The 20352-nt window shown below is 38.2% G+C and overlaps 2 protein-coding genes across 3 annotated transcripts in view; both read left to right on the top strand.

The window, feature by feature from the left end:
- Nucleotides 1-20352, top strand: part of LOC114156967 (myelin-oligodendrocyte glycoprotein-like) — a 1059483-nt gene that overhangs the window by 193388 nt on the left and 845743 nt on the right. The window lies entirely within an intron of this gene.
- Nucleotides 614-19944, top strand: rnf150b (ring finger protein 150b). The gene is made up of 6 exons (XM_028037570.1): nucleotides 614-1683; nucleotides 13040-13290; nucleotides 13966-14120; nucleotides 16029-16125; nucleotides 16197-16440; nucleotides 17318-19944. Exons 1-6 carry the CDS (start codon nucleotides 1224-1226, stop codon nucleotides 17425-17427), a joined length of 1317 nt encoding a protein of 438 aa, XP_027893371.1. The 5' UTR covers nucleotides 614-1223; the 3' UTR covers nucleotides 17428-19944.

Genomic DNA, 20352 nt, shown 5'->3' with positions numbered 1-20352 from the left:
CCCATCTCTTTACATTAGATTGAGTTTCTCATAGTTCAAAGGAATACATAGAAGTTTTACAGAAAGTACCTAAAAATATACAAGCACAGACACAAACATGAGGAGGAAAGCCAACAAAAATATAAAAAATAAAAACAGCGCAGTGTGTAAGAGTCTTTAAATGGAGCTCCTTGGTCACCACAATCAACTTATCTGGCAGTTGAAAATGAAAACTTGTCATAGTTTGTCAAACCTTTTTAAATGTCTTACAAATATCTGCTTGCATCATTTAATTCCCAATAATCCCAAAAATACTTTTATTATTATTATTATTATTATTATTATGGTTGTTGTTGTTGTTGTTAATGGATAACATATACTTATGAATGTATTTGAATTTCTTTGATAAGAGTGCATGCTAATCAAGATGAGTACAATAAACAGGAATGTAAATATGCCAGATATTTACACGTGGAGAAGTTTTATATCAATGGTCATTTTTATTTTATTATATAAAATTAACGATTATTTGTACAAAAGATAATGATTTGTAATTTTCCTTATTACTGCTAGGTGGCAGCATTATCGTAATTTAAGCTACATAAAGTGAAAGGGTTTATAGGCCGTCAAAGTAAAATACAGATTTCCGTGTTTTCTCTTAACAATACATGAAATCGTTGAAAAACAACTCTGTAATTTTAATATATTTATTTTAAGAAAGCATTATTTCAGCATAGATGTTCAAGTCTTACTCGGCAAATTTGAGTTTGTGTTCGAAATACAAAGAGGCTTTTGTTTTTAAAAGTAACTTCCGGAAGTTCGTCGCCTCGCTTCCTGTAGCTTCACAGTGGCCCAGTCAAAACAATGCAGTGTAGCAGCTGCGAGTAACGTCAGCTTTAAAGAGCAAAAATCTAATTTCTCCACGGTCTCGGTGCTCCGTCTCCGCCCGCTTGCTGTATCACCCCGGCGGGCGTCGGTCGGATCGTGCCCGGGGTTTATTTCACTCCGAGCCGCCATTGTTCGGGATTTAACCGTTTTTGTTTGGCTGGAAATGGAATCCGCTAACGGCTGGCTGACAGCAGCAGAGGGGAGGGGCTGAACGGCGAAGCAAACCCGGAGTTTGCGTCGATAAACTCGGTGAAATAAACTCTCGGTAGGCCGGTGGGTGACATGGTGGAGTAGTAGTGCTCGTCGGCGCTGAAGCTCTCGGTGTCCTCCGACCTCTCTCCCCGGGGAGGACCGCCATGGCGCCGGGCTCTCTGGTGGCGGCCTGCCGCAGTCTGGCCCTCTCTACGTGGCTGCTCTCCTTCTGCTTCGTCCACCTGCTGTGTCTGGACTTCACCGTGGCCGAGCGGGAGGAGTGGTACACCGCCTTCGTCAACATCACCTACATGGACCCGGCCACCTCCGAGGTGCGCACCGAGAAGACGGAGTGCGGCCGCTACGGGGAGCACTCCCCGAAGCGGGACGCCAAGGGGGTGGTGGTGCTGCCCGCCGCCCCTCTGGACCGGCAGGCCTGTGAACCCCACACCCGGTTCGTGGTGCCCTCGCAGGCCGCGGCCGGCTGGATAGCGCTGATAGCCCATGGGAACTGCACTACCAGGGACAAAATCCGCCATGCTGCCGCCCACAACGCCTCGGCGGTGGTCATTTTCAACGTGGGCTCCACCAACCCCAACGACACCATCACCATGCGCCATCAAGGTACGAAACAGAAGCTGGGTTCATTGGGAATCCACTTTATTTCTCTCCATCCGACTCAAACTGTAGATAAAAAAGAGGAGTACATTTCTGCCAAAAAACCCTCAGAAATCTGGATTATATGCTCAGAAATTTTCTAGAAGAAGCAGACATTTCTAAGTTTGAAAAGTCGAAAAATTTGCTATTTAAAAAAAATCTCAATTTTTCTGGAAAAAAAACGTTGAAATTTCAGTTTGAAAAAGTAACAAAAAATGCTAGTAAAAAATTCATAAATCTTCACATTAACCTCAGAAACTTTCGAGAAAAAACAAGGAGACTTTGCTGGAGAAAATTCAAAAAGATTCTAGAAAAACAAATAAACTTGAGCTTATAAAGCCAAAAGTTTGCCAAAGAAAACTCACATTTTAAAATTACTATCAGAAGTTTTTGAGAAAAAAACAGAAGGCATCAGTTTCAAAAGTTTCAAAGTAGGAAGATAAAAATAAACCTTTTTTGGAGCAAGAGGAAATATTTTCTGCTGTTCTGCAGATTACAAAGTTTCTTTTTGATATCTGGACTTTAGAGGAACATAAATTCAGCACAAGTTTGTTTCAGTCTGATCTGAGCTTTTTAAACAATCCAGCTTCTGGCGAGGCCTGAAAACTATAACAGATTTTAATGGCTTTATTTATCATCCCTGAAGTTATTGCAATAAATAATAATGTTATTTATGCACTGATATAAAAATGAGGACCGATGGGCGTGCGGTGGTGGCATAGCGGTTAGCGCGGCCCATATTTGGAGGCCTTGAGTTCTCGATGCGGCCGTCGCAGGTTCGACTCCCGGACCCGACGATATTTGCCGCATTTCTTCCCCCCTCTCCTTCCCCGTTTCCTGTCAGCCCACTGTCATATAAGGGACACTAGAGCCCACAAAAGACCCCCTGGCGGGGTAAAAAATTTAAAAAAAGAGGACAGATATCGATACCTGATTTTAATACTGCTACTGTGGCCGATACCTGATATTTACCAATCAGGTATCTCTTTATTGTTTTGCTGTGCAGAAACAAATGGCAACAAGATGAAAACAAATATTGGTTGTTAATATCGACCTGGTTTTATTCACCAATATATAAAAAAAAAGGCTAATATCAGCCTTTACCGAAGTTAGTGCTGATGCATCATATCAATAAATGTTATTTTGAGACCATTTTCAAGACATTCTCAAAGATCAATAAACTTTAAATTCTCATGAGTATTTAACTGGAACTGGAAGATACTTTTAATATCCAAAATAAATAAACAAAACACACACAACCAATAGAGTGAATTATGAATTTGCTGTAAACAAAATGATCCTAGTTGAGACCAAAGCACCAGACTGAAGACTTTTATCGTCCAGTTTTTGGTAGAGTAAATCATGCAAATGGAAATCACTGAGCTCATTTTAATTTATCATTTGATTAATTGATTTATTGTAATAAACTTCAGACAGATTTGAGCCGAGCCTGTGGAGCAGCAGGATATTAACTCCTCCGATGTTTCGGCCTCTTCTGATTAGATTACATGCGGAGCAGCTTGACGTGTTGTTGTCGGTCACGATGCGGCGCTGCGTTACGTAACGGCAGCAGCGAACCAACAGCTGTCTGTCCGACAGCTGGGCTCGCCTTCAGCTCCTCCTGCAGGCCTCCACTCTGACTGCTCAGTCCAGGAAGAAAATGGAAAATACTCTCCATTTGTTGACTTTAAATCTAGTTTCTCATGACGTTTTTAGTTTCTTGGAATCCATGTTTGGAAACTCGGTGAATGTTCCAGTTGAAACATCTGCAGATCGTTTAGACGCTGTTGAGTCTTCAGGTTGCCGTGTTTATCCACCAATCGTTTGGTCTGGTTTTCATTAAAATCTTCATTACACGGCTTCTTCTGTCTTTTTTCAGATGGATTTCTTTGGTATTTGTTCAAATCACTACGCTGTCAAATCACAAGTGGTTAACCTGCTCCTGATGATTTTACATAGATTTATTAGAGTTTTGATTTAATTAAGAGACAAAAATCTGCAAACATAAGGGATAACCTTGAAATATACGTCCAATAAATAAAGTTACTTCAGGTCTGGAGTCATATTTTGAATATTTTAATTAAGAGATGCTCAGTCTTTACGTTTGCAGGAATCTATATTCTCAGAATGATGAAAACACAGAGAAGAGACAGATTAATTTGGATTTAATTTAGCCCACATACGAGCAGAGTTAAAAATATAAAATGTTTATGTTTTAATATCAGAAAATGTCTTGAATTTGATCAGTTTTAGATTTTATAGTCTTAAAAACATTCTTTCACTGACTCTAAAACTTTTTTTAAATGTGTACGTCTATTGTTTTCTACACTGACTTAAAAAAAAAATCTAATTCATTTTGTTTCACCATCTGGTTTTTGTTATCATTTGGTCATTGTTGTGTAATTTCAGCTGAGGTAATAAGTTATTTTGTTTGTAGCAGAACGTTCCTTTAAACCCAGGAAGGAAAAATGTTGTGAAACTGGTTTGTCAGCATTCCTGATGCATTTCTCTCCACCAGCTCCTTTATGAGAATATATTTAGTTTAATGGGAAACATGGATGTCAACAGTTGGCTAAAACCTGTTGTCAGTACCAGCTATAATGTCTACATGGTAGGTTGCTAGGCAACAAGTGCAAAAGTTGCTGACACGTACCAGAGTTAAAAATAAGTGAGATGAATTGATGTTATATTTAGCACAGAAAGTAAAACAGAGCCACCAATTAATGCGTTTTTTTTAAGTGTGCCGGATTAGAGGCTAAACGAGGATTTGTGTATAGCAGCAGACTGCAGGCTAGCTAGTTAACAACTATAGAAATCATTGAATAGCATAGTTATTCATTGACTATGCTTTATAAGCATAGTTTTACTTTATAAGATCAAAAGAAACTAGAAGTGTTAATATTCTGCACCATAAGCAGACATACTTCTACAAAATTCAACGAAACATTTCTCCATTTTCTGCTTTTGGTTTCCACTACTGTGTTTAAAGTTCAGTGTTTTTATAACGAGATACAGTTTTAGCATGGTAAAATAAAACAAACAAAATCATTTCCACTTGCATGATTTATTGTTTTTTCTTCTCATTCTTTAAAAAACTGACTGATAAAAGTCTTCAGTCTGGTGTTCTGGTCTCAACTGGCCCTTATTTTGAAGGATAATTTTGTGTACATAAACTTCATAATGCATTTTATTTGTTGTTTCTGTTGTTTTGTTTATTTATTTTGGGTATTTAACATTTCAGTGTTAAATGTTCATTATAATTTAAAGTTCATTGGTCTTTGAGAACATGTTCTTGCATTATTATGCCAACATATGTTTAGATTTGATTAGAAAATTCACAACTTACTCAAATTTGACCACAATGGAAAAAATGATGAATCATTATTTGCCCCTTTTTATTTGTTTTGTTAGATAAAATCAGTAATTTTCCCCTCAGATTTGGAAAAGCTAATTAAATTTAGGCACGAGTTTCTTTGAGTCACTTCCAGTCGGTAAAATCCAGTGATTACATTTATAGCAGCAAACTGTTGCCTGTTGCATAATATTATGGCTCTGCCTCCCACTCAGTGACACAAATACACTTATTTTTAACCTGATTTATTTTGAGTAGATGTTTTCAGTTTCCCAAAAGCACCAAAATGCTGCTTAATTCAGATATTTCCTGGCTTCTGGATTTAAATCTCGACAAACGTGATACTTTTTTAGTGGTGAATCTTTGACCTCCAGGTCAGAGTGGGTGGGTGAGTGGATTCCCCGTCTGGTCAGGCCTGCTGGCTGTTAATCCGCCTGAAAGCAGACAGTGTGGAATCAGCTGCTTCATCACTTTATCTCTCAGATCAGAGCTGCTCATCGCGTCACACGAAGCTCAAACTGGGATATCAGATCCAGAAACGTCTGTGATAAATTAGTTCAGGTTTGATTTCTGTTTGGGGTTTTTCTGGACCGCTTGACTCCGTTTAGAAAAAAACAACAACATTCTTACAAAGTCTAACATTTTGAAAAGAAAAATCAACATTTAAAACTTGAAGAAATTGTAAAAATGCCCATACTTCCATCAAAGGCTTAATTTTTTAATTAATTCCAGAAAAGCCTTGGATGTAGAAACGTCTTTCTACACGATGACGATGTCAGAAAACAGCTGCGTCTCCATTACAAGCGCTCGCAAGTTTGTCAATATTCCCACCAGTTTTCAGCAGTTTTTATTCAACATTTCCAGAAAAAACAACAAATTTAAATGCGTCTGTCTCTGTTAGAAGTACTGATTTGTACTAAAACCAAAGTAAACTTTCTTATCTTTTTAACAAAATATTTAAAGAGAAACAAATTCTGATTCAGTAACAAAAGTTTCAGAGGGTTTCATAATAATTCGGAGACAAGTTCTGCGCTTTTTATGTTTCATCTTCTGTGTTGTAAAGTAATATCAAATAAAACTAGAAAAATGCATTTCTGTAAAAATGCAGTGTGAATGTTGGAAGCTAACTTCTTCATTTTTACAGGAATTTGTTGAAGTATTTGAGAAAATAGAGAAAAGCGAAATTGTGTTTGAAAAAACAAATTTTCGTAATCGCGGGTTTTCCAATCTAATGTAAATGCTTTTGTTCAGGTGATAAGTCATAAACATTCCACACCGTGTTCCTCCAACTACTTCCTGTTTTCTTCTTTGTTGTTTTTGCCAGTAGTAACATCCGCTTGTTGATCATGTGATGTGAAAAAAAATTTTCTACTGCAGTTTTGCAAAAAAACCATCTCACCCTAGTACTAAAACTTTTAATACAAAAACAAGAGTTTTTACAAAATTGGTGTTTCCATCAAGCAAATTTATTTTCAGTATTTAAAATGTTTAAATTTTAAATACATTATCAAATACATGATCAATAAAAACGCAGCTATTGAGCCTATCCATCTTCTCTAGGGGTTAAGTTTGCTACCGGTGATATTTGGTTCTTAAACTACAAATCCCACAACAACTACAGACGAGAACTGGCCCAGTTTGCAGCCATGTTTGAAACCCGTCTGCAGTGAAGTGTTCAGAGTAACAGGTGTCACATCTGATTTCTACTAATCTCAAAGTGTAGGATGGTCTGTTGACGCCTTTACTGACCAGGTTTACTTAGATTTCTGCAGTTCAAGGGAACATTAATCAAATTTTACATCTGAGTTTCTGGGCTGACAATAATTTACACAACTTCTTTTATCTTGTGATTTCAGCAGATAAAATAAAATTTTCAAATTTTTTTTTCCCAACAGCTGTAAACAAACTAATGAAGTTTGGGATTCTTGGATGTTTTTGCAACTGTTGGAAATTGATTCGGTTCTATTCCTAAAGCATCTGCAGCCTAAATGGTTTGGTTTTAAACCGACAGTACGATGCTGAGCAGGAAGTGTGGCCTTATTTACTGGAGTCAGATAAAATCTCTTGGTGGTAAACATCACAGATTAAAACAGGACTGAGCTGCATTCATGAAGATGATCTAAAACAGACATTTTCAGGGTTCCTGCAGGTTCCAAATCAAATTTAAGACTTCTTAAGACCTTTGTGAATAAAATTTAATATCTTTGTCCCTTGTTTTTACTCGCATGTGTCCGTGACTGTAGGGGAGGAAACTAATGGGGAAATGCAGACTGGTAGATAAAGATTAGAGACACACTTTAACTACGCTGCAACAGTTTGTTGCATTTCAACCTTCCAAAATGTGAATTAGCAACTTGAACTTTTTCCCTCCTTTCAAATACCTCAACACATTTCTGTAAAAACAAAAAAAGTTACCTTCTGACATTCACCGCATTTCTTTCTAGTTTTATCTGATGTTACTTTACAAAAGAGAAGATGAAACATAAAACATGCAGAACTTGTTTGAAACGTGAAACGTCTGTTACTGAATCAAAACTTGTTTTTCTTTATTTTTGAAAAAGATGAAAATGCAAATCAGCACTTCTAAAATAGAGCCTAATTTAAAGTTGTTTTTTCTGAAAATGTTGAGTAAAAACTCAGCTGAACAACTTGTGATTGGATTTTTTGGGCGACAACATGACAACATGACCGGTTTAAATTAGTTTGGCGATTATATAACTTCTGTGAAGGACCTCACGGTTACACAGGAGCGATATTGATCCCAGGGGAATATTTTTAGGTCAACACCAATCAATGTTTTTGTTATTTTGCTCAGTCGATACGAGTTCAACGTTGGCCTCCAGGGATTTGATCCAACTTGTGCTCTTCCAGTCTCCACTGAGAGCAAATACAGTCTCTGCTGAGCAAACAATCAGAAGCTGCATCTCGTCTTTCTCAGTATTTACTTTTCCTGTAAATCCTGGAGTCATAGGTGAGACTCAGAGATGGTAACATAAACCTCATAAAACACCACCAAACTATCACATCAAACAGGACACGACAGTTAAACACCGGCTCTCTGTTCGATACTTAGCCAGTTTGAAGTCAAATTAAAAGGAAAATATGTTTAAACAATGACATTTTGCTGCTTGTTTAAAGACTAATTTGGGTAAGAAAACAAATCAACCAATGAAAATTGTTGCGTGCGGTCTCCGGGCAGAGTTTATCGTATAGTCTTTGGATTTTAAATTGTAGCCATTTTGTTTTTTCACTTTTTATAGGATATTTGTGGCATTTGTCTTCATTGAATTTGGCCAAACACTTTAGAAAGTTTAGTGGTTTCATTCCTTGTCATTGAGCGTGATATTTATGTTGACTTTCTGACTTTTTCTGTGAACCTACATCCTTCATGTGGAACAATAAAAAACTGAACTGATTGTTCTTTATTACCCTTTTCCAAACTTTGGTCCGTTTAATGCAGACTAAAGGTGGCAGGTGTGACTTTAATAACACAACTATTGCGTGAGTCCTCACCTTCCTAAAATACTGCCATAAAAATGGCTGCTAGAAAAAAGTGTTAATTAAATCTTTAATAATTAGTTATTATCAAGTCCACAGTGAAGAACACAACCATGTACAATTGATTTGTCACAAAATCCTCATGAAATATATAACAATATATGATCTTAAAGTGTGTATCGTAGGCATGTGGAGAAGTCGATAAAAGAAAAACGGCCCCAGCAGTCAGCCCTGAGGTTCTCCTTAACTTTAAGGTGAAAGAATCTGAAATTGTTCTCACACAATTTACTGTAATACAGATAAAGTTATCTCTCCATACTTACTTCTCGTGTCACGTGACACATCTGAGAACTTTATAACTGACAGCCATTTTGATAGGTATCCATAACTACCTATTATTACAGTTGCTATGACAACTATTAACTGTGTTGTGACACGTTCTCTGTCTCATATGGATGGATCCTGCCTGCAGTGATTTTGTTATGTATTTTTTTTGCACATTCATCAAGAGTCCTCATGTTTTCTCCTTGTTGGTCTGGAAGACAAGCTCATCTACGCTTTCTGCTGCATTTGCCTACCAAGATGGCCATTCAGTGGCGTGGATCACTTCTTGTTCAGACTTGTGGGAACTATGTATACTTTAAATATTCTGTTAAATATTCTAATAAAGTGTCAACTCATAACAATCAGAGGTGGGCAGAGTACCCAAAGATTGTACTCGAGTAAGAGTAGCACTACTTCAACACCTTTTTATTCAAGTAAAAGTAAAAAGTATCCGTCCACCTTTAACTTTCCTGAGTCTACATTGTTTTTAAAATGTCCTCCATCTCACTTGGTTTGAATTATTCCTAAAAATGTCAAAACCCCAGTGAGAGCATTCCTTCAGTTCGCCTGTTTCTGATTAAAGTTTTCCCTCCTAGTCTCTGCCCTCATGATGTTGCCTGTGTGCTGCACACTTGTTAGGTGGTGGTGCATTTTTCTGGTCCAGCTCACATAGACCTGTTCTTACGTGTCTAACGCTAAACTTCTGCAGACTCTGTTTGTCTGTGGAAGCCAGTGTCGCTCCGGGATATTTTCCGCCTCTCTTTGGTGTTACATCAGGATGTACGGAGTCAGGCCCCAGTCACAAGCTAAACCTCAGATTTAAATCTGAAACAGCTGAGATGTGGTCGACAGATTGAATTTTCTCCTCAGACATTTGGGACTGAAAGGTTTTAAAGTCTGATTTCGAGCGAGCAGCTGCAGAATATCGAGCTTATGTTTAGTCTCAGAATCATTGCCACCCTGACCTTTGTGCCAAATGATTTCTGCAATTGTATTTTAAAACTTCCTCTTTTACTTTAACTTCCTGTCTTGCTATTTATCACCTTCTTTATTAAAGTATCACTTTGTAGAGTCCAACTCCTTGAGGGTCACATGATAAAATGAGTTAAATAGGCCTTAAAAAACTCCAGGAATGCATGAAGACGTTCAACACTGACCTCAGTGATTTGCTCTAAAATGACAGGAGTTTGGCTGTAATTACAGCATCTAAAATGGTTAAATCAGGTCTGGTTAGTCTCAGGTGTTGACACAGTTTCAGTTTCTTGATAAATCAGTTTATTACTGTGGAAAATGTTGGATCCATTCAAGCCTGTTGCTCCTGGTCATTTGCAGACTTTGGTCTGCACACATCATGGAGATCAGGTCAGAGTTCAGCCCATTGTTACATCTTTCTGCAAGCCTGGAAGTTTCTAAATTAAAACTGGAACAACAGGAGACAGAATGAGAAGTAATTCAACAAGGAAGTCCCCCCGCCGCTCACAAAAAACAGCGTAATAATAATAACAACATGTTTAGCGGATATTATTTACCTATGTTATTTTTTTATGTCAAACCAGTGTTCCATATATATATATATTTATATATTAAAATGGTGTTCCGTACCTGTATTTTTTTGTTAAACTGGTGTTCCTTATTTATATTTTTGTGTTAAATGGTGTTCCGTATCTGTATTTTTTTTGTTAAACTGGTGTTCCTTATTTATATTTTTGTGTTAAATGGTGTTCCGTATCTGTATTTTTTTGTTAAACTGGTGTTCCTTATTTATATTTTTGTGTTAGATGGTGTTCCGTACCTCTATTTTTGTTAAACTGGTGTTCCTTATCTATATTTTTGTGTTAAATGGTGTTCCGTACCTCTATTTTTGTTAAACTGGTGTTCCTTATCTATTTTTTTGTTAAACTGGTGTTCCTTATTTATATTTTTGTGTTAAATGGTGTTCCGTACCTCTATTTTTGTTAAACTGGTGTTACTTATCTATATTTTTGTGTTAAATGGTGTTCCGTACCTCTATTTTTGTTAAACTGGTGTTCCTTATCTATTTTTTTGTTAAACTGGTGTTCCTTATTTATATTTTTGTGTTAAATGGTGTTCCGTACCTCTATTTTTGTTAAACTGGTGTTCCTTATTTATATTTTTGTGTTAAATGGTGTTCCGTACCTCTATTTTTGTTAAACTGGTGTTTCTTATCTATTTTTTTGTTAAACTGGTGTTCCTTATTTATATTTTTGTGTTAAATGGTGTTCCGTACCTCTATTTTTGTTAAACTGGTGTTCCTTATTTATATTTTTGTGTTAAATGGTGTTCCGTACCTCTATTTTTGTTAAACTGGTGTTCCTTATCTATATATTTGCATGAAACTAGTTTTCTGTGCCTGTATTTCTGTGTTTAGCTGGTTTTCCGTATGTGGAGCGGCGCTGCCTGCGGCAGTCTGACGGGACTCGCTGTAAAACCTGCTGCAGGATTACAGAAATCCTGTGAATCGTCCTCAGAGAGGCTTACATAATCTCGTGTTGAGGCTGAATCCTGAAGCCGATCGGTCCGCTGGAGTGAAACCAGGCCACTCAGCGCGTTGCCCACCATGTTAGCTCATAAAGTGTATTTTTAGAGCGGTGGTCGCCATGGCGATGTGGGGATGTGTCAGGCTCAAGCTGCTATTGGATCAGTAAGCGAGGTGATGAATGTAATCTGTGTCCGATTGATTCAGAGGTGAAGAGGAGAAACGGTGGAAACGTTTCCCAGAACTTAATGCGCTCGTCAAAATATTCCAGTAACGAAACTATAAACCTGAGATTAAAACGTTTACACTGTAAAACACACTGAGAGTTCATGGAAATGAATCAGTTTATAATATGAGCAACAAACAACTCAGTATGAATCTGTTTAGTAGAAACTGGGGTAAAGATTTTAAAATAAAATTCAAAACACCCGCTGATCTCAAACAGATATTAAAGTTTAGACTTTTGTTGTTGATTTTACTTATTTATTAGGAATATTTCCATTTTAAAATGTGAATATGGTGAAGTTTCACTGCAGCGCCTGAAGAAACGTCTTTTCTGATCGGTTTCTGCAGCCTGACGTCCAGATTTGGCCGGACTGGTGTTGCTGGGTGTCGGCTAGAAAACGTTAACATTTAACAATCACAAGCTGCTGATACAAAAACATTTATGTGTAGCTGATTAGTCAGATTAGTTTATGTTACAATGAGATTACAGCTGCTGAGACTAAATGAAGCTAAACTCGGTTTGCTCTTCAGAATCAGTTGTTTATTTAGTTTATTATTACAAACTGAAGCCTTTCTTGGAGTTTGATGGTTTATATGAACGGCTCATCGCTGAGTTTAAAGGCTCTGGATTCAGTTCCCTGTGAAGTTTAAGATGCATTAAAGGCTTAAAAGTTCATCTTTATTGAACTCTGTTCTGCTTTCATAATCAATCATTTTATCCTCCAACAAAGAGCTGGTAGTTATTACCCACAATTTGAGCTCAACCTGAGTTGGGTAAAAATAAAACTTAAAATATTTCTGTTCCTCACTCATCAGAATCTGAATAAACTTTTTTTATTTGAGTTTAATCTGTTAACTGGCAGCACTAAAAAAAACACCTAAAAAATAAAATCAGCTGCTGTTCTTGAACTCTTTGGATTACAAGGAAAAGCTTGGTCTCTTTAGAAAGATATTTTTATTTTTCATAGTTGCAGCCAAACATGTTTCATCTGTAATTAATATGTAGTTATTATGTTTGTATCACAAAAAAAGTCTTTTTTTTTTCTTTATTTTTATGAAACTAGACATGAAGTGTTAAAGGTACGGACTGGAAAATAAAATAAAACAGTAACGTGAATCCTTTACCATTTATGTTTCAAGCTATTAAAATAAATATAAGAAAAAATGGAAGTAAAGAACAATTTAGTTCCTTTTTTAAAGTAAGAAAACATTTTATTGCTTAAAATGCAAAACAATTCAAACAACACCTTAGTCTCAAGTTTTAAAAAAAAGTGTTTTTAAGATATTAGTAAATATTTTTATATTATACTTCACTTTTGGTCTCAAATTTAAATTGTGAAAAAGTTTTTATAACATTTCTAATCTAATCTTCCACGACCTTTCAGAATAAAACCAACAGGAAGTGACCGAGCGTTTCCTTCTCTCAGGTACAGGCGAGGTGGTCGTCATCATGATCCCGGAGCCGAAGGGTCGGGAGGTCGTGTCGCTGCTGGAGCGCAACATCACGGTTACCATGACGATCACCATCGGCACCAGGAACCTGCAGAAGTACGTGAGCAGGACGTCGGTGGTGTTCGTCTCCATCTCCTTCATCGTGCTGATGATCATCTCCCTCGCCTGGCTCGTCTTCTACTACATCCAGAGGTTCAGATACGCCAACGCGCGCGACCGGAACCAGGTAACGGGTTTATAATTAACCACAGCCAACAAAACAACCAGAACCGAACTTCAGAAAATGTCTTTAACTCCAATACATAAAAACTGTCAATAATGGGGAAAAACTATAACAAACTGGGACCATCTGGTGCGTTTATGAAATTAAAATATACTGAAATCAGAGATATAGACATTAGTTTTGTTTATGAATTTATCGCCTTTTCAAACTTTTGTGAAATAAAGTTTTTTGAGTTATTTTTCCCCACGCAAGCAATTTACGTAAACTATCGGTAAATTTGGCTCTTCTTCACAAAACAGCAAACGTTGAGATAAAGCACCAGTCAGACATTTTATTATTTATTACCCAAACAATGTAAACATAATCATAATTCAATACTTGGGTTAACTTTTAGATCCAAACTTCAAGAAGAGTAAGAAAACTGAAACTAAATATTTAACTAATAAAAACAAACACCCTCCAAGAACTAACTAAAACTGAAACAAACAAAAAGTCACAATGAAATAAAACTAAACTATAATGAAAAACCCTGGTTTGCACAGAACCAGAAAACGGGTCAACAGAACCTCAGAGTTCCCACAACACGGCCAACCAAGTGTTGAATAAACTGTTTCATCCTCTAACGATGGGAAACAGTTAATCCTCGACGTCGTTCTCTCTCCCATTTCCCGTCTGCAGCGTCGTCTTGGCGACGCGGCGAAAAAGGCCATCAGCAAACTTCAGGTTCGCACCATCAGGAAGGGCGACCAGGAGACGGAGACCGACTTCGACAACTGCGCCGTCTGCATCGAAGGCTACAGGCCCAACGATGTGGTCCGCATCCTGCCCTGCAGGTAGAAACTCAAACTTCCTTCCTTCAAATAAGAAATGCAGGAAAAGACTTTTAACTGAATAAAGTCTGAGTATTAAGATCCTCTACAAGGAGCTGCGTTGGTTGTTTGAAGCTTCAGGATGGATCAAGTTGGTCAGAAGTGAAGATGTTTTCAACCCAGAGGATGTTTTTAAAACCTCGTGTGACAAAAACTAACTCAAAGGGGACGTACAGTATTTAGCAAAATTCATGTTTTTATGCTTCCATTTGGGTTTCAACTGCCTTAAAAACAGCTTACGCACTTAAAAAAAAACACCCAGCTGGGTTTTGGTACAAGTTCATATTTTTTGGTGGCTGGAAAATGAGCAGTTTCAAATGTTACAAATCAGCAGGTACTGCACCGTTACCCAGCATGTATTTATTTATTTATTTATTTCGGTCATCTTTAGAGTTTCAATACAAGTTAAAAATAAAAAACACACATTACTGACAGAAAAAAACAACTGAAAGAAAACAGTAAAAACAAGAGTTTTATCATCATCCGGAAACCATTGTTGGTTGTACAGAAGGCTCTACTAATGCTTTTCAGATATATATGGTTGTATAACTGCATTTGTTTGCAGCCATTTTCACATGCGAATGTAAACGCTGAATTGGGGGAGAGTAACTATCATAAAAATGTAAATAGTTAGAAGAACCAAATGATTCATTGATGTTTTCTACCTTTATATTTGTTATCTGGTGTCGGTTCTGGTTCTGTTGGGCTCAACAGAAACTCTTACACCCGACTTAAAGCAACCAGCTGTGGGAATCCCGAGGCGTTCCCAGTCCAGATGTGATCTTTAGTCCGTCTCCACCCAGAGCAAACAGCCGGTTGGACGTCCAGAACCCAGAACGTCCAGAAACATTTCGCTGTGACTTCTCTCCCATCTGCTCAGACAATCCCACCGACGACGACAGAAAACTTTCTTTAAAGCTCTAAATAAAATCGCTTTGGTCACAGAGAGATCAGGAAACGAGCTTCTGATGTAGTTGGGTCAGGGTTAAAGGTCACAGACCAGCAGTGGAGTTGCGTTAAATATTTGAAATCTAAATTTCATTTAGGTGATTTTCACATTTTTGAAAAAGCTTGACAAGCAAACTGTTCAGTTTGTAATAAAGTTCAGTTTAACGTTTGATTAAGTTTGGAAATTCATTCCCTCACTTTAACACAATTTGTTTTTATTGTTTCAATGTCATGAATATTTATTATTCCTAACGGCTCAATGACTTACTGACCTGCTCAATTCAGATGAAAGTTGGCTTATATTTTATGCTCTAAACAATGTTCTTGAAATTGAATTAAATTGTTTTGTTGTCAGATCAGTCGATTACGACAGCAGGACATTTTTGATGGGGAAAAAAGGAGAAAATTTCAGCCAACAAACTCAAATTTTGAGAATAATCTGGTAAATTATTTAGAAAAAACAAGGATTTTTTTAGAGTTTGAAAAGTTGAAAATTTGTTAGAATAAAACTCAAAAGTGTGGAAATTCCTGGCACTCAAAGGTTGACAGTTTTACACTTTTGAACATTTTCAAAAGTTAAACATTTTTGATTTTTGAAAATCAGAAAATTGAAAATTATTTCTGAAGTGTTTTCTTTTTTATTTCCTATTTTTCAATCTCAGAAATATTCTTTGAGATTTTTTAAATCTATTTTGGCTCTAATGCATCGTTTTAGTCTGAGTGAGAAAAAATTTCAAAACAAATTTTGTTTTATCTTGTCCTGCTGTAAAATGTAGAATATTATCACCAGACATTAATACAGTATAAATATCTTTTATAATAGTGAATTTGGTTAATTAGTGTTTTCTTTCCAAAGTGCTGGAAAAGTTTGAATCCGTACCTTGAAAGTTCTTGAGAAGTGCTTGAATTTTCCTGTTTTCTCAGACATCTGTTCCATAAGAGCTGCGTGGATCCGTGGCTGCTGGACCATCGTACGTGTCCGATGTGTAAGATGAACATCCTGAAGGCCCTGGGCATCGCTGTGAGTCCGGCTCCTCTCCGCTCCGGTTCTGTTCTCATTTCAAGGTTTGACCGTTTCCATTTTCCTCCCAGCTGAACGCCGACTGCCTGGACGACCTCCCGCTGGACTACGACCTGGCGCTGGGCGGCGTGGGGATGGGCGGAGTCGGCGCCCTGGCGCTGGAGGCTGGGGCGTCCAGCGATGGGACGCTGAGCGAGGGCGGGTCCTCGGTGGTTCTGGACCCCGGCGTCAGACGGGTCGGGCTCCCGCAGGACTACCAGGACCCCGACCCGCTCAGAGACAGCCCCGTGACGGCCACCACCGACACCCACACAGGTTGGACTCTCACTCTGCTGGGCGTTAATCAGAGTTACACTGACACCCGGTGGCGGTTCTGAGGCATTACAGAATCAGAACCCAGTTCATTGTGCAAGAGAGAAAATTTAAATGTTCTCAAAGGCAAGTCAAATAAATAAAATAAAAAATTAGCATGTCTCAATAAATATAAAAAATACAGCAGGAACACAAACAACTGGGAAGTTAAGAAAAAATAAATAAATGTTGATCAAGTTTTAGATGAATTATCTGTGTTCAGGGAAACAAGAGCTTAAACATAGAAGCTGTTTATAGTTGGTTTACTCCAGGTAGGAACAGAAGCTACTTACTTTAGCTTCTGTTAAATACCTTATTGATAGAGGTGCACCGATTTATAGGCCAGCCGATCTTATCCACCGATTTTATCTATCATGGCAAAGATCCAAGAATCAACCATTGTGGTCTTTTGCTCTGTGTTGAGAGGTTTTGACTGACCACCAAGTTCTGTCTGCACATTTATAATTAACAATAGTGACCCCACTGTTGCAAACAACTTTCTTGCTATATTGAGCAACATTTCCGACAAAAAAAAAATTGGTGTCGGCCAAAATGGCAGTCGGTAGAATAAGCTTTTTAAAAGATGAGCTTTTTAAAAGATCAGTAACAGGCTGGAAAACTGCAGTTGGTGCAGCCCTACTTATTAATGTAGCTCTTTAGCTTTAGCATCAGTCTTTGCTAAATGCTGTTGTTTCAGCGCGTTAGCATTAGCTTCTGCTATACACTATGTTTGTTTAGCGTCAGCAGGACAAATGTTTATGGTTAGTGCAGCTAACGTTTTGGCTAGCGGTACCACTGCTGGTTCTGGTGCTGACTTCATCTTCATCTCCTCGTCTTCCAGGTGAGCTGCAGCCGATGGCGAGCAGCGCATCGCTGGTCATCGCCGTGGAAACCGGTCTGTCGGATGAGGAGGGGTCCATGGATCGACCTCATATGGGTGCCAAATCCTGAGAACAGCCCAGCAGAACAGAGCCAGAACCAGGCCAAAATAAACAGGACCTCATTGAACCAGAAGGTCCAGAGAGACTAGAACCATCTGACATAAACGTGATAACAGCCTGGTTCTGGATTAGGCCCGTCTGGTCCAGAACCACGAGGCTCGACTGGGTTTGGATCCTTGGAGCGGACCCGCTCAAAGGAAGCAGACGTGTTTCAGTTTTCACCTTTGATCGTTCTTGGTTCTTCATCCCGACTCCGCCTGGTTCCGTCCCCAGATGATCCAGTTGGTTCCGTCAGCAGAACCCAATCATTCCTGACAGAACCCATCCGTCTGGTTTCTCGAGAGTTCTTTCACAACGAGTCTCTCCTTGCTCTGGTTCTGGTTCTCCAGATTCGGACCGCCTCTCTCTGACGTTTTGCATCGTCTGACTGAAAGACTTTGATCTCAATCGGACTCTGATCGACCCGGCAGTATTACTCCTGCAGTATTGAAGACCCGCCTCCCTCGTTCAGGTCGGTTTGCTCCTTGACCTCTGACCTTTTCTGAGTTTCGGTTTCAATTCTTCCTCTGTTGTTTCTGGAGGGATGCAGGAATCAACAAAGTTTTATTTAAAACCTGAAGCACAGATAAAAGGAAGAAGATGAAGATGCTGCCTGGATCTCTGAATCGGTACCAGAACCAAACCTGGAGCAAACGTTGAGTTTCTCAACTCTCCATCTCTTTTAAACTTCGGTTTCCATCACAGGAACTCTTGGTGCTTTTGGACCACAGCAGGTTTCCTTTGGAGCCAAAATCCCGTCGTGTTTCGGGTTCGATCTCATTGGAAATTCCTCATAGAACCCGTTTGACGTCCCGTTGGACCGCCGTGGATTTCCTGTAGTTTCTGGAGCAAATTCCACCTCGTTTTGTTCAAACCAGTTCTTTACTATTTGAATATTCAAATAATTAGTCAAATATTTAAGATGTGATGCAGAAATCTGTGATTATTTGAGCCATTTCTGATCCCATCAGCTCCTCTGATGCTTCGTGTTTATTAGCAAAACATTAAATCTGCAGAAATGTTGGGAAATGTAACGGAAAACGATGAGGCAAGATAAATATCTAAAACCTGCCAGTTTCCTAAAGAGTTTATCTCATTAAAAAGAGTTTAACTTTTAACATGCTTTAGGTGACCAGCACCAATAGAGAACTGGCTTAACGAGCCTAAAGTTGATAAATTAGCTGATATTTGTGATAAATTTCTGATAGTCCTCTTGTTGATCAAATCTGTCTAAAATATAATTCAGAAATTAATTTGTAAAACGTAAAAGATGCTCAGATTGTTGGGAAAATGTCAAAATTTGTTAAATCCACAGAATATTAAGAATATTCTATATTAAGAGTAATATATTAAGAGTAATCTATAATACTGTTGGTTTTTAGGTACACAGGATATCAGCCTGTTAAATGTAGTTCCTTGATTTAAAGGTTCCAGTTCTCTAATAAATTAAATCAGTTTTGCAATAAATTAACATTTTTCTGAGGTTTTCTGCTGAATTGTTTCTTGTTTTTATCATCGATGGTACGAACCGGTTGCAGCTTGAAGGATTAAACAAAACAGCAGCGAGAACTTTTAATTTAATAAATGATTCTTTCTACACGGCCTCTTTAATCCCTTTCCGGGTCTTTTTAGCGCAATGCTAACGTTTAGCGTAATGCTAACGTTTAGCGCAATGCTAACGACGGGATCTTCCTCGGTGAATTGCCGGGGTAATTTAGCGGTACCTCTCCAGAACCGTGTGGTCCAAAAGCACCTTCAGCTTTGCCTTGCTCTTCTCGCTTCAACGCGCCTGCGCCGTCATCCTGCTGCCTTTTTCTACCTTTCACTTCCGACAATCTGCTGGTCTGGACCGCCGCCGCGTTATTCCCCCCCAGAAACACGGACTGCGAGTGAAAGGTTCCCGGTTCTGCCTCGACCTGTTCCTCGTCCTGTAAATATGAAACGGGTTCACCTCGCTGTTTGTTCGTTCCGGACGTTTTCGACGAGAAAGAAAAAGATTGTCGTCTATTTTGATACCAGAGGAGACGTTTATTTTTGTAACGAAGCAGCAGAGACTGATTTATCCGCGCCGTCCGACCCGCCAGCAGCCCGGATGGTTCTGATCGGGCTGGTTTAGATGTTCAGTATTTGTGTAATTGTACATAAAAGCTTGTTGTTGTTTTTATTTCCAGAGCTTGTTTGGTTGAAACCTGAGAGAACTGAGCTCACCTTCATGGATGGAAACGAAGAAGCGACTTCAGCGGAAACAGTTTCCTTCGGTATTTGTCTGTTTTCCCGTCTCAGTGCTTCTGTTTCCTGTGGGTTCGGTTCCTCTCAGACTCTTTCTGGACTTCTTTCTTTGCTTCAGCGGGTTCCCGTTGTAAACACTAAGTAATTTATACTCTGTGAAATCAGAGAGCTTGTAAGAAATGACGAATTTGTACGGATTGTCTTGGACAATTTTCAGCGAGAAATGTTTTAATTAAAGTCACCTGCTTTGTGTTGTGAGTTTCCTCCTTTACAGAGTTTTTATTCCGTTTCCTCGTCTTTTCCTTTTTATTTATTTTTAGGGAAAATTAAAGACTCTTCTTCCTAGAGTTTTAAAATGTCACCTAGAATAGAAATAATGTTTATTGTCCCACAGTGAGGAAATTGAGTTATACAGGTTCACACAAAAGATTGAAAAGTCCTCAAATATATAACAAACATTCATATTAATAATATTTTTACAATATGACTAAAAAATTCTGTCATCAAAAATACCTGAATCCAAAGTTTAAAAAGCTGAAAATTTGCTTAAAAAAATTAAAAAGTCAGATTTTTAGATTAATGTCAGAAATTTCCATGAAAAGAACTTTGACATTTCTGAGTTTCAAATGCCAAAACTTTCCTACAAAAAACTCAAAACTTTCTAGAA

The sequence above is a fragment of the Xiphophorus couchianus genome, chromosome 14 (assembly GCF_001444195.1).
Source record: "Xiphophorus couchianus chromosome 14, X_couchianus-1.0, whole genome shotgun sequence".
NCBI lineage: Eukaryota > Metazoa > Chordata > Actinopteri > Cyprinodontiformes > Poeciliidae > Xiphophorus > Xiphophorus couchianus.
Note: the sequence above shows the minus strand (reverse complement) of the source record. Positions and strands in the feature narration are given on the sequence as shown.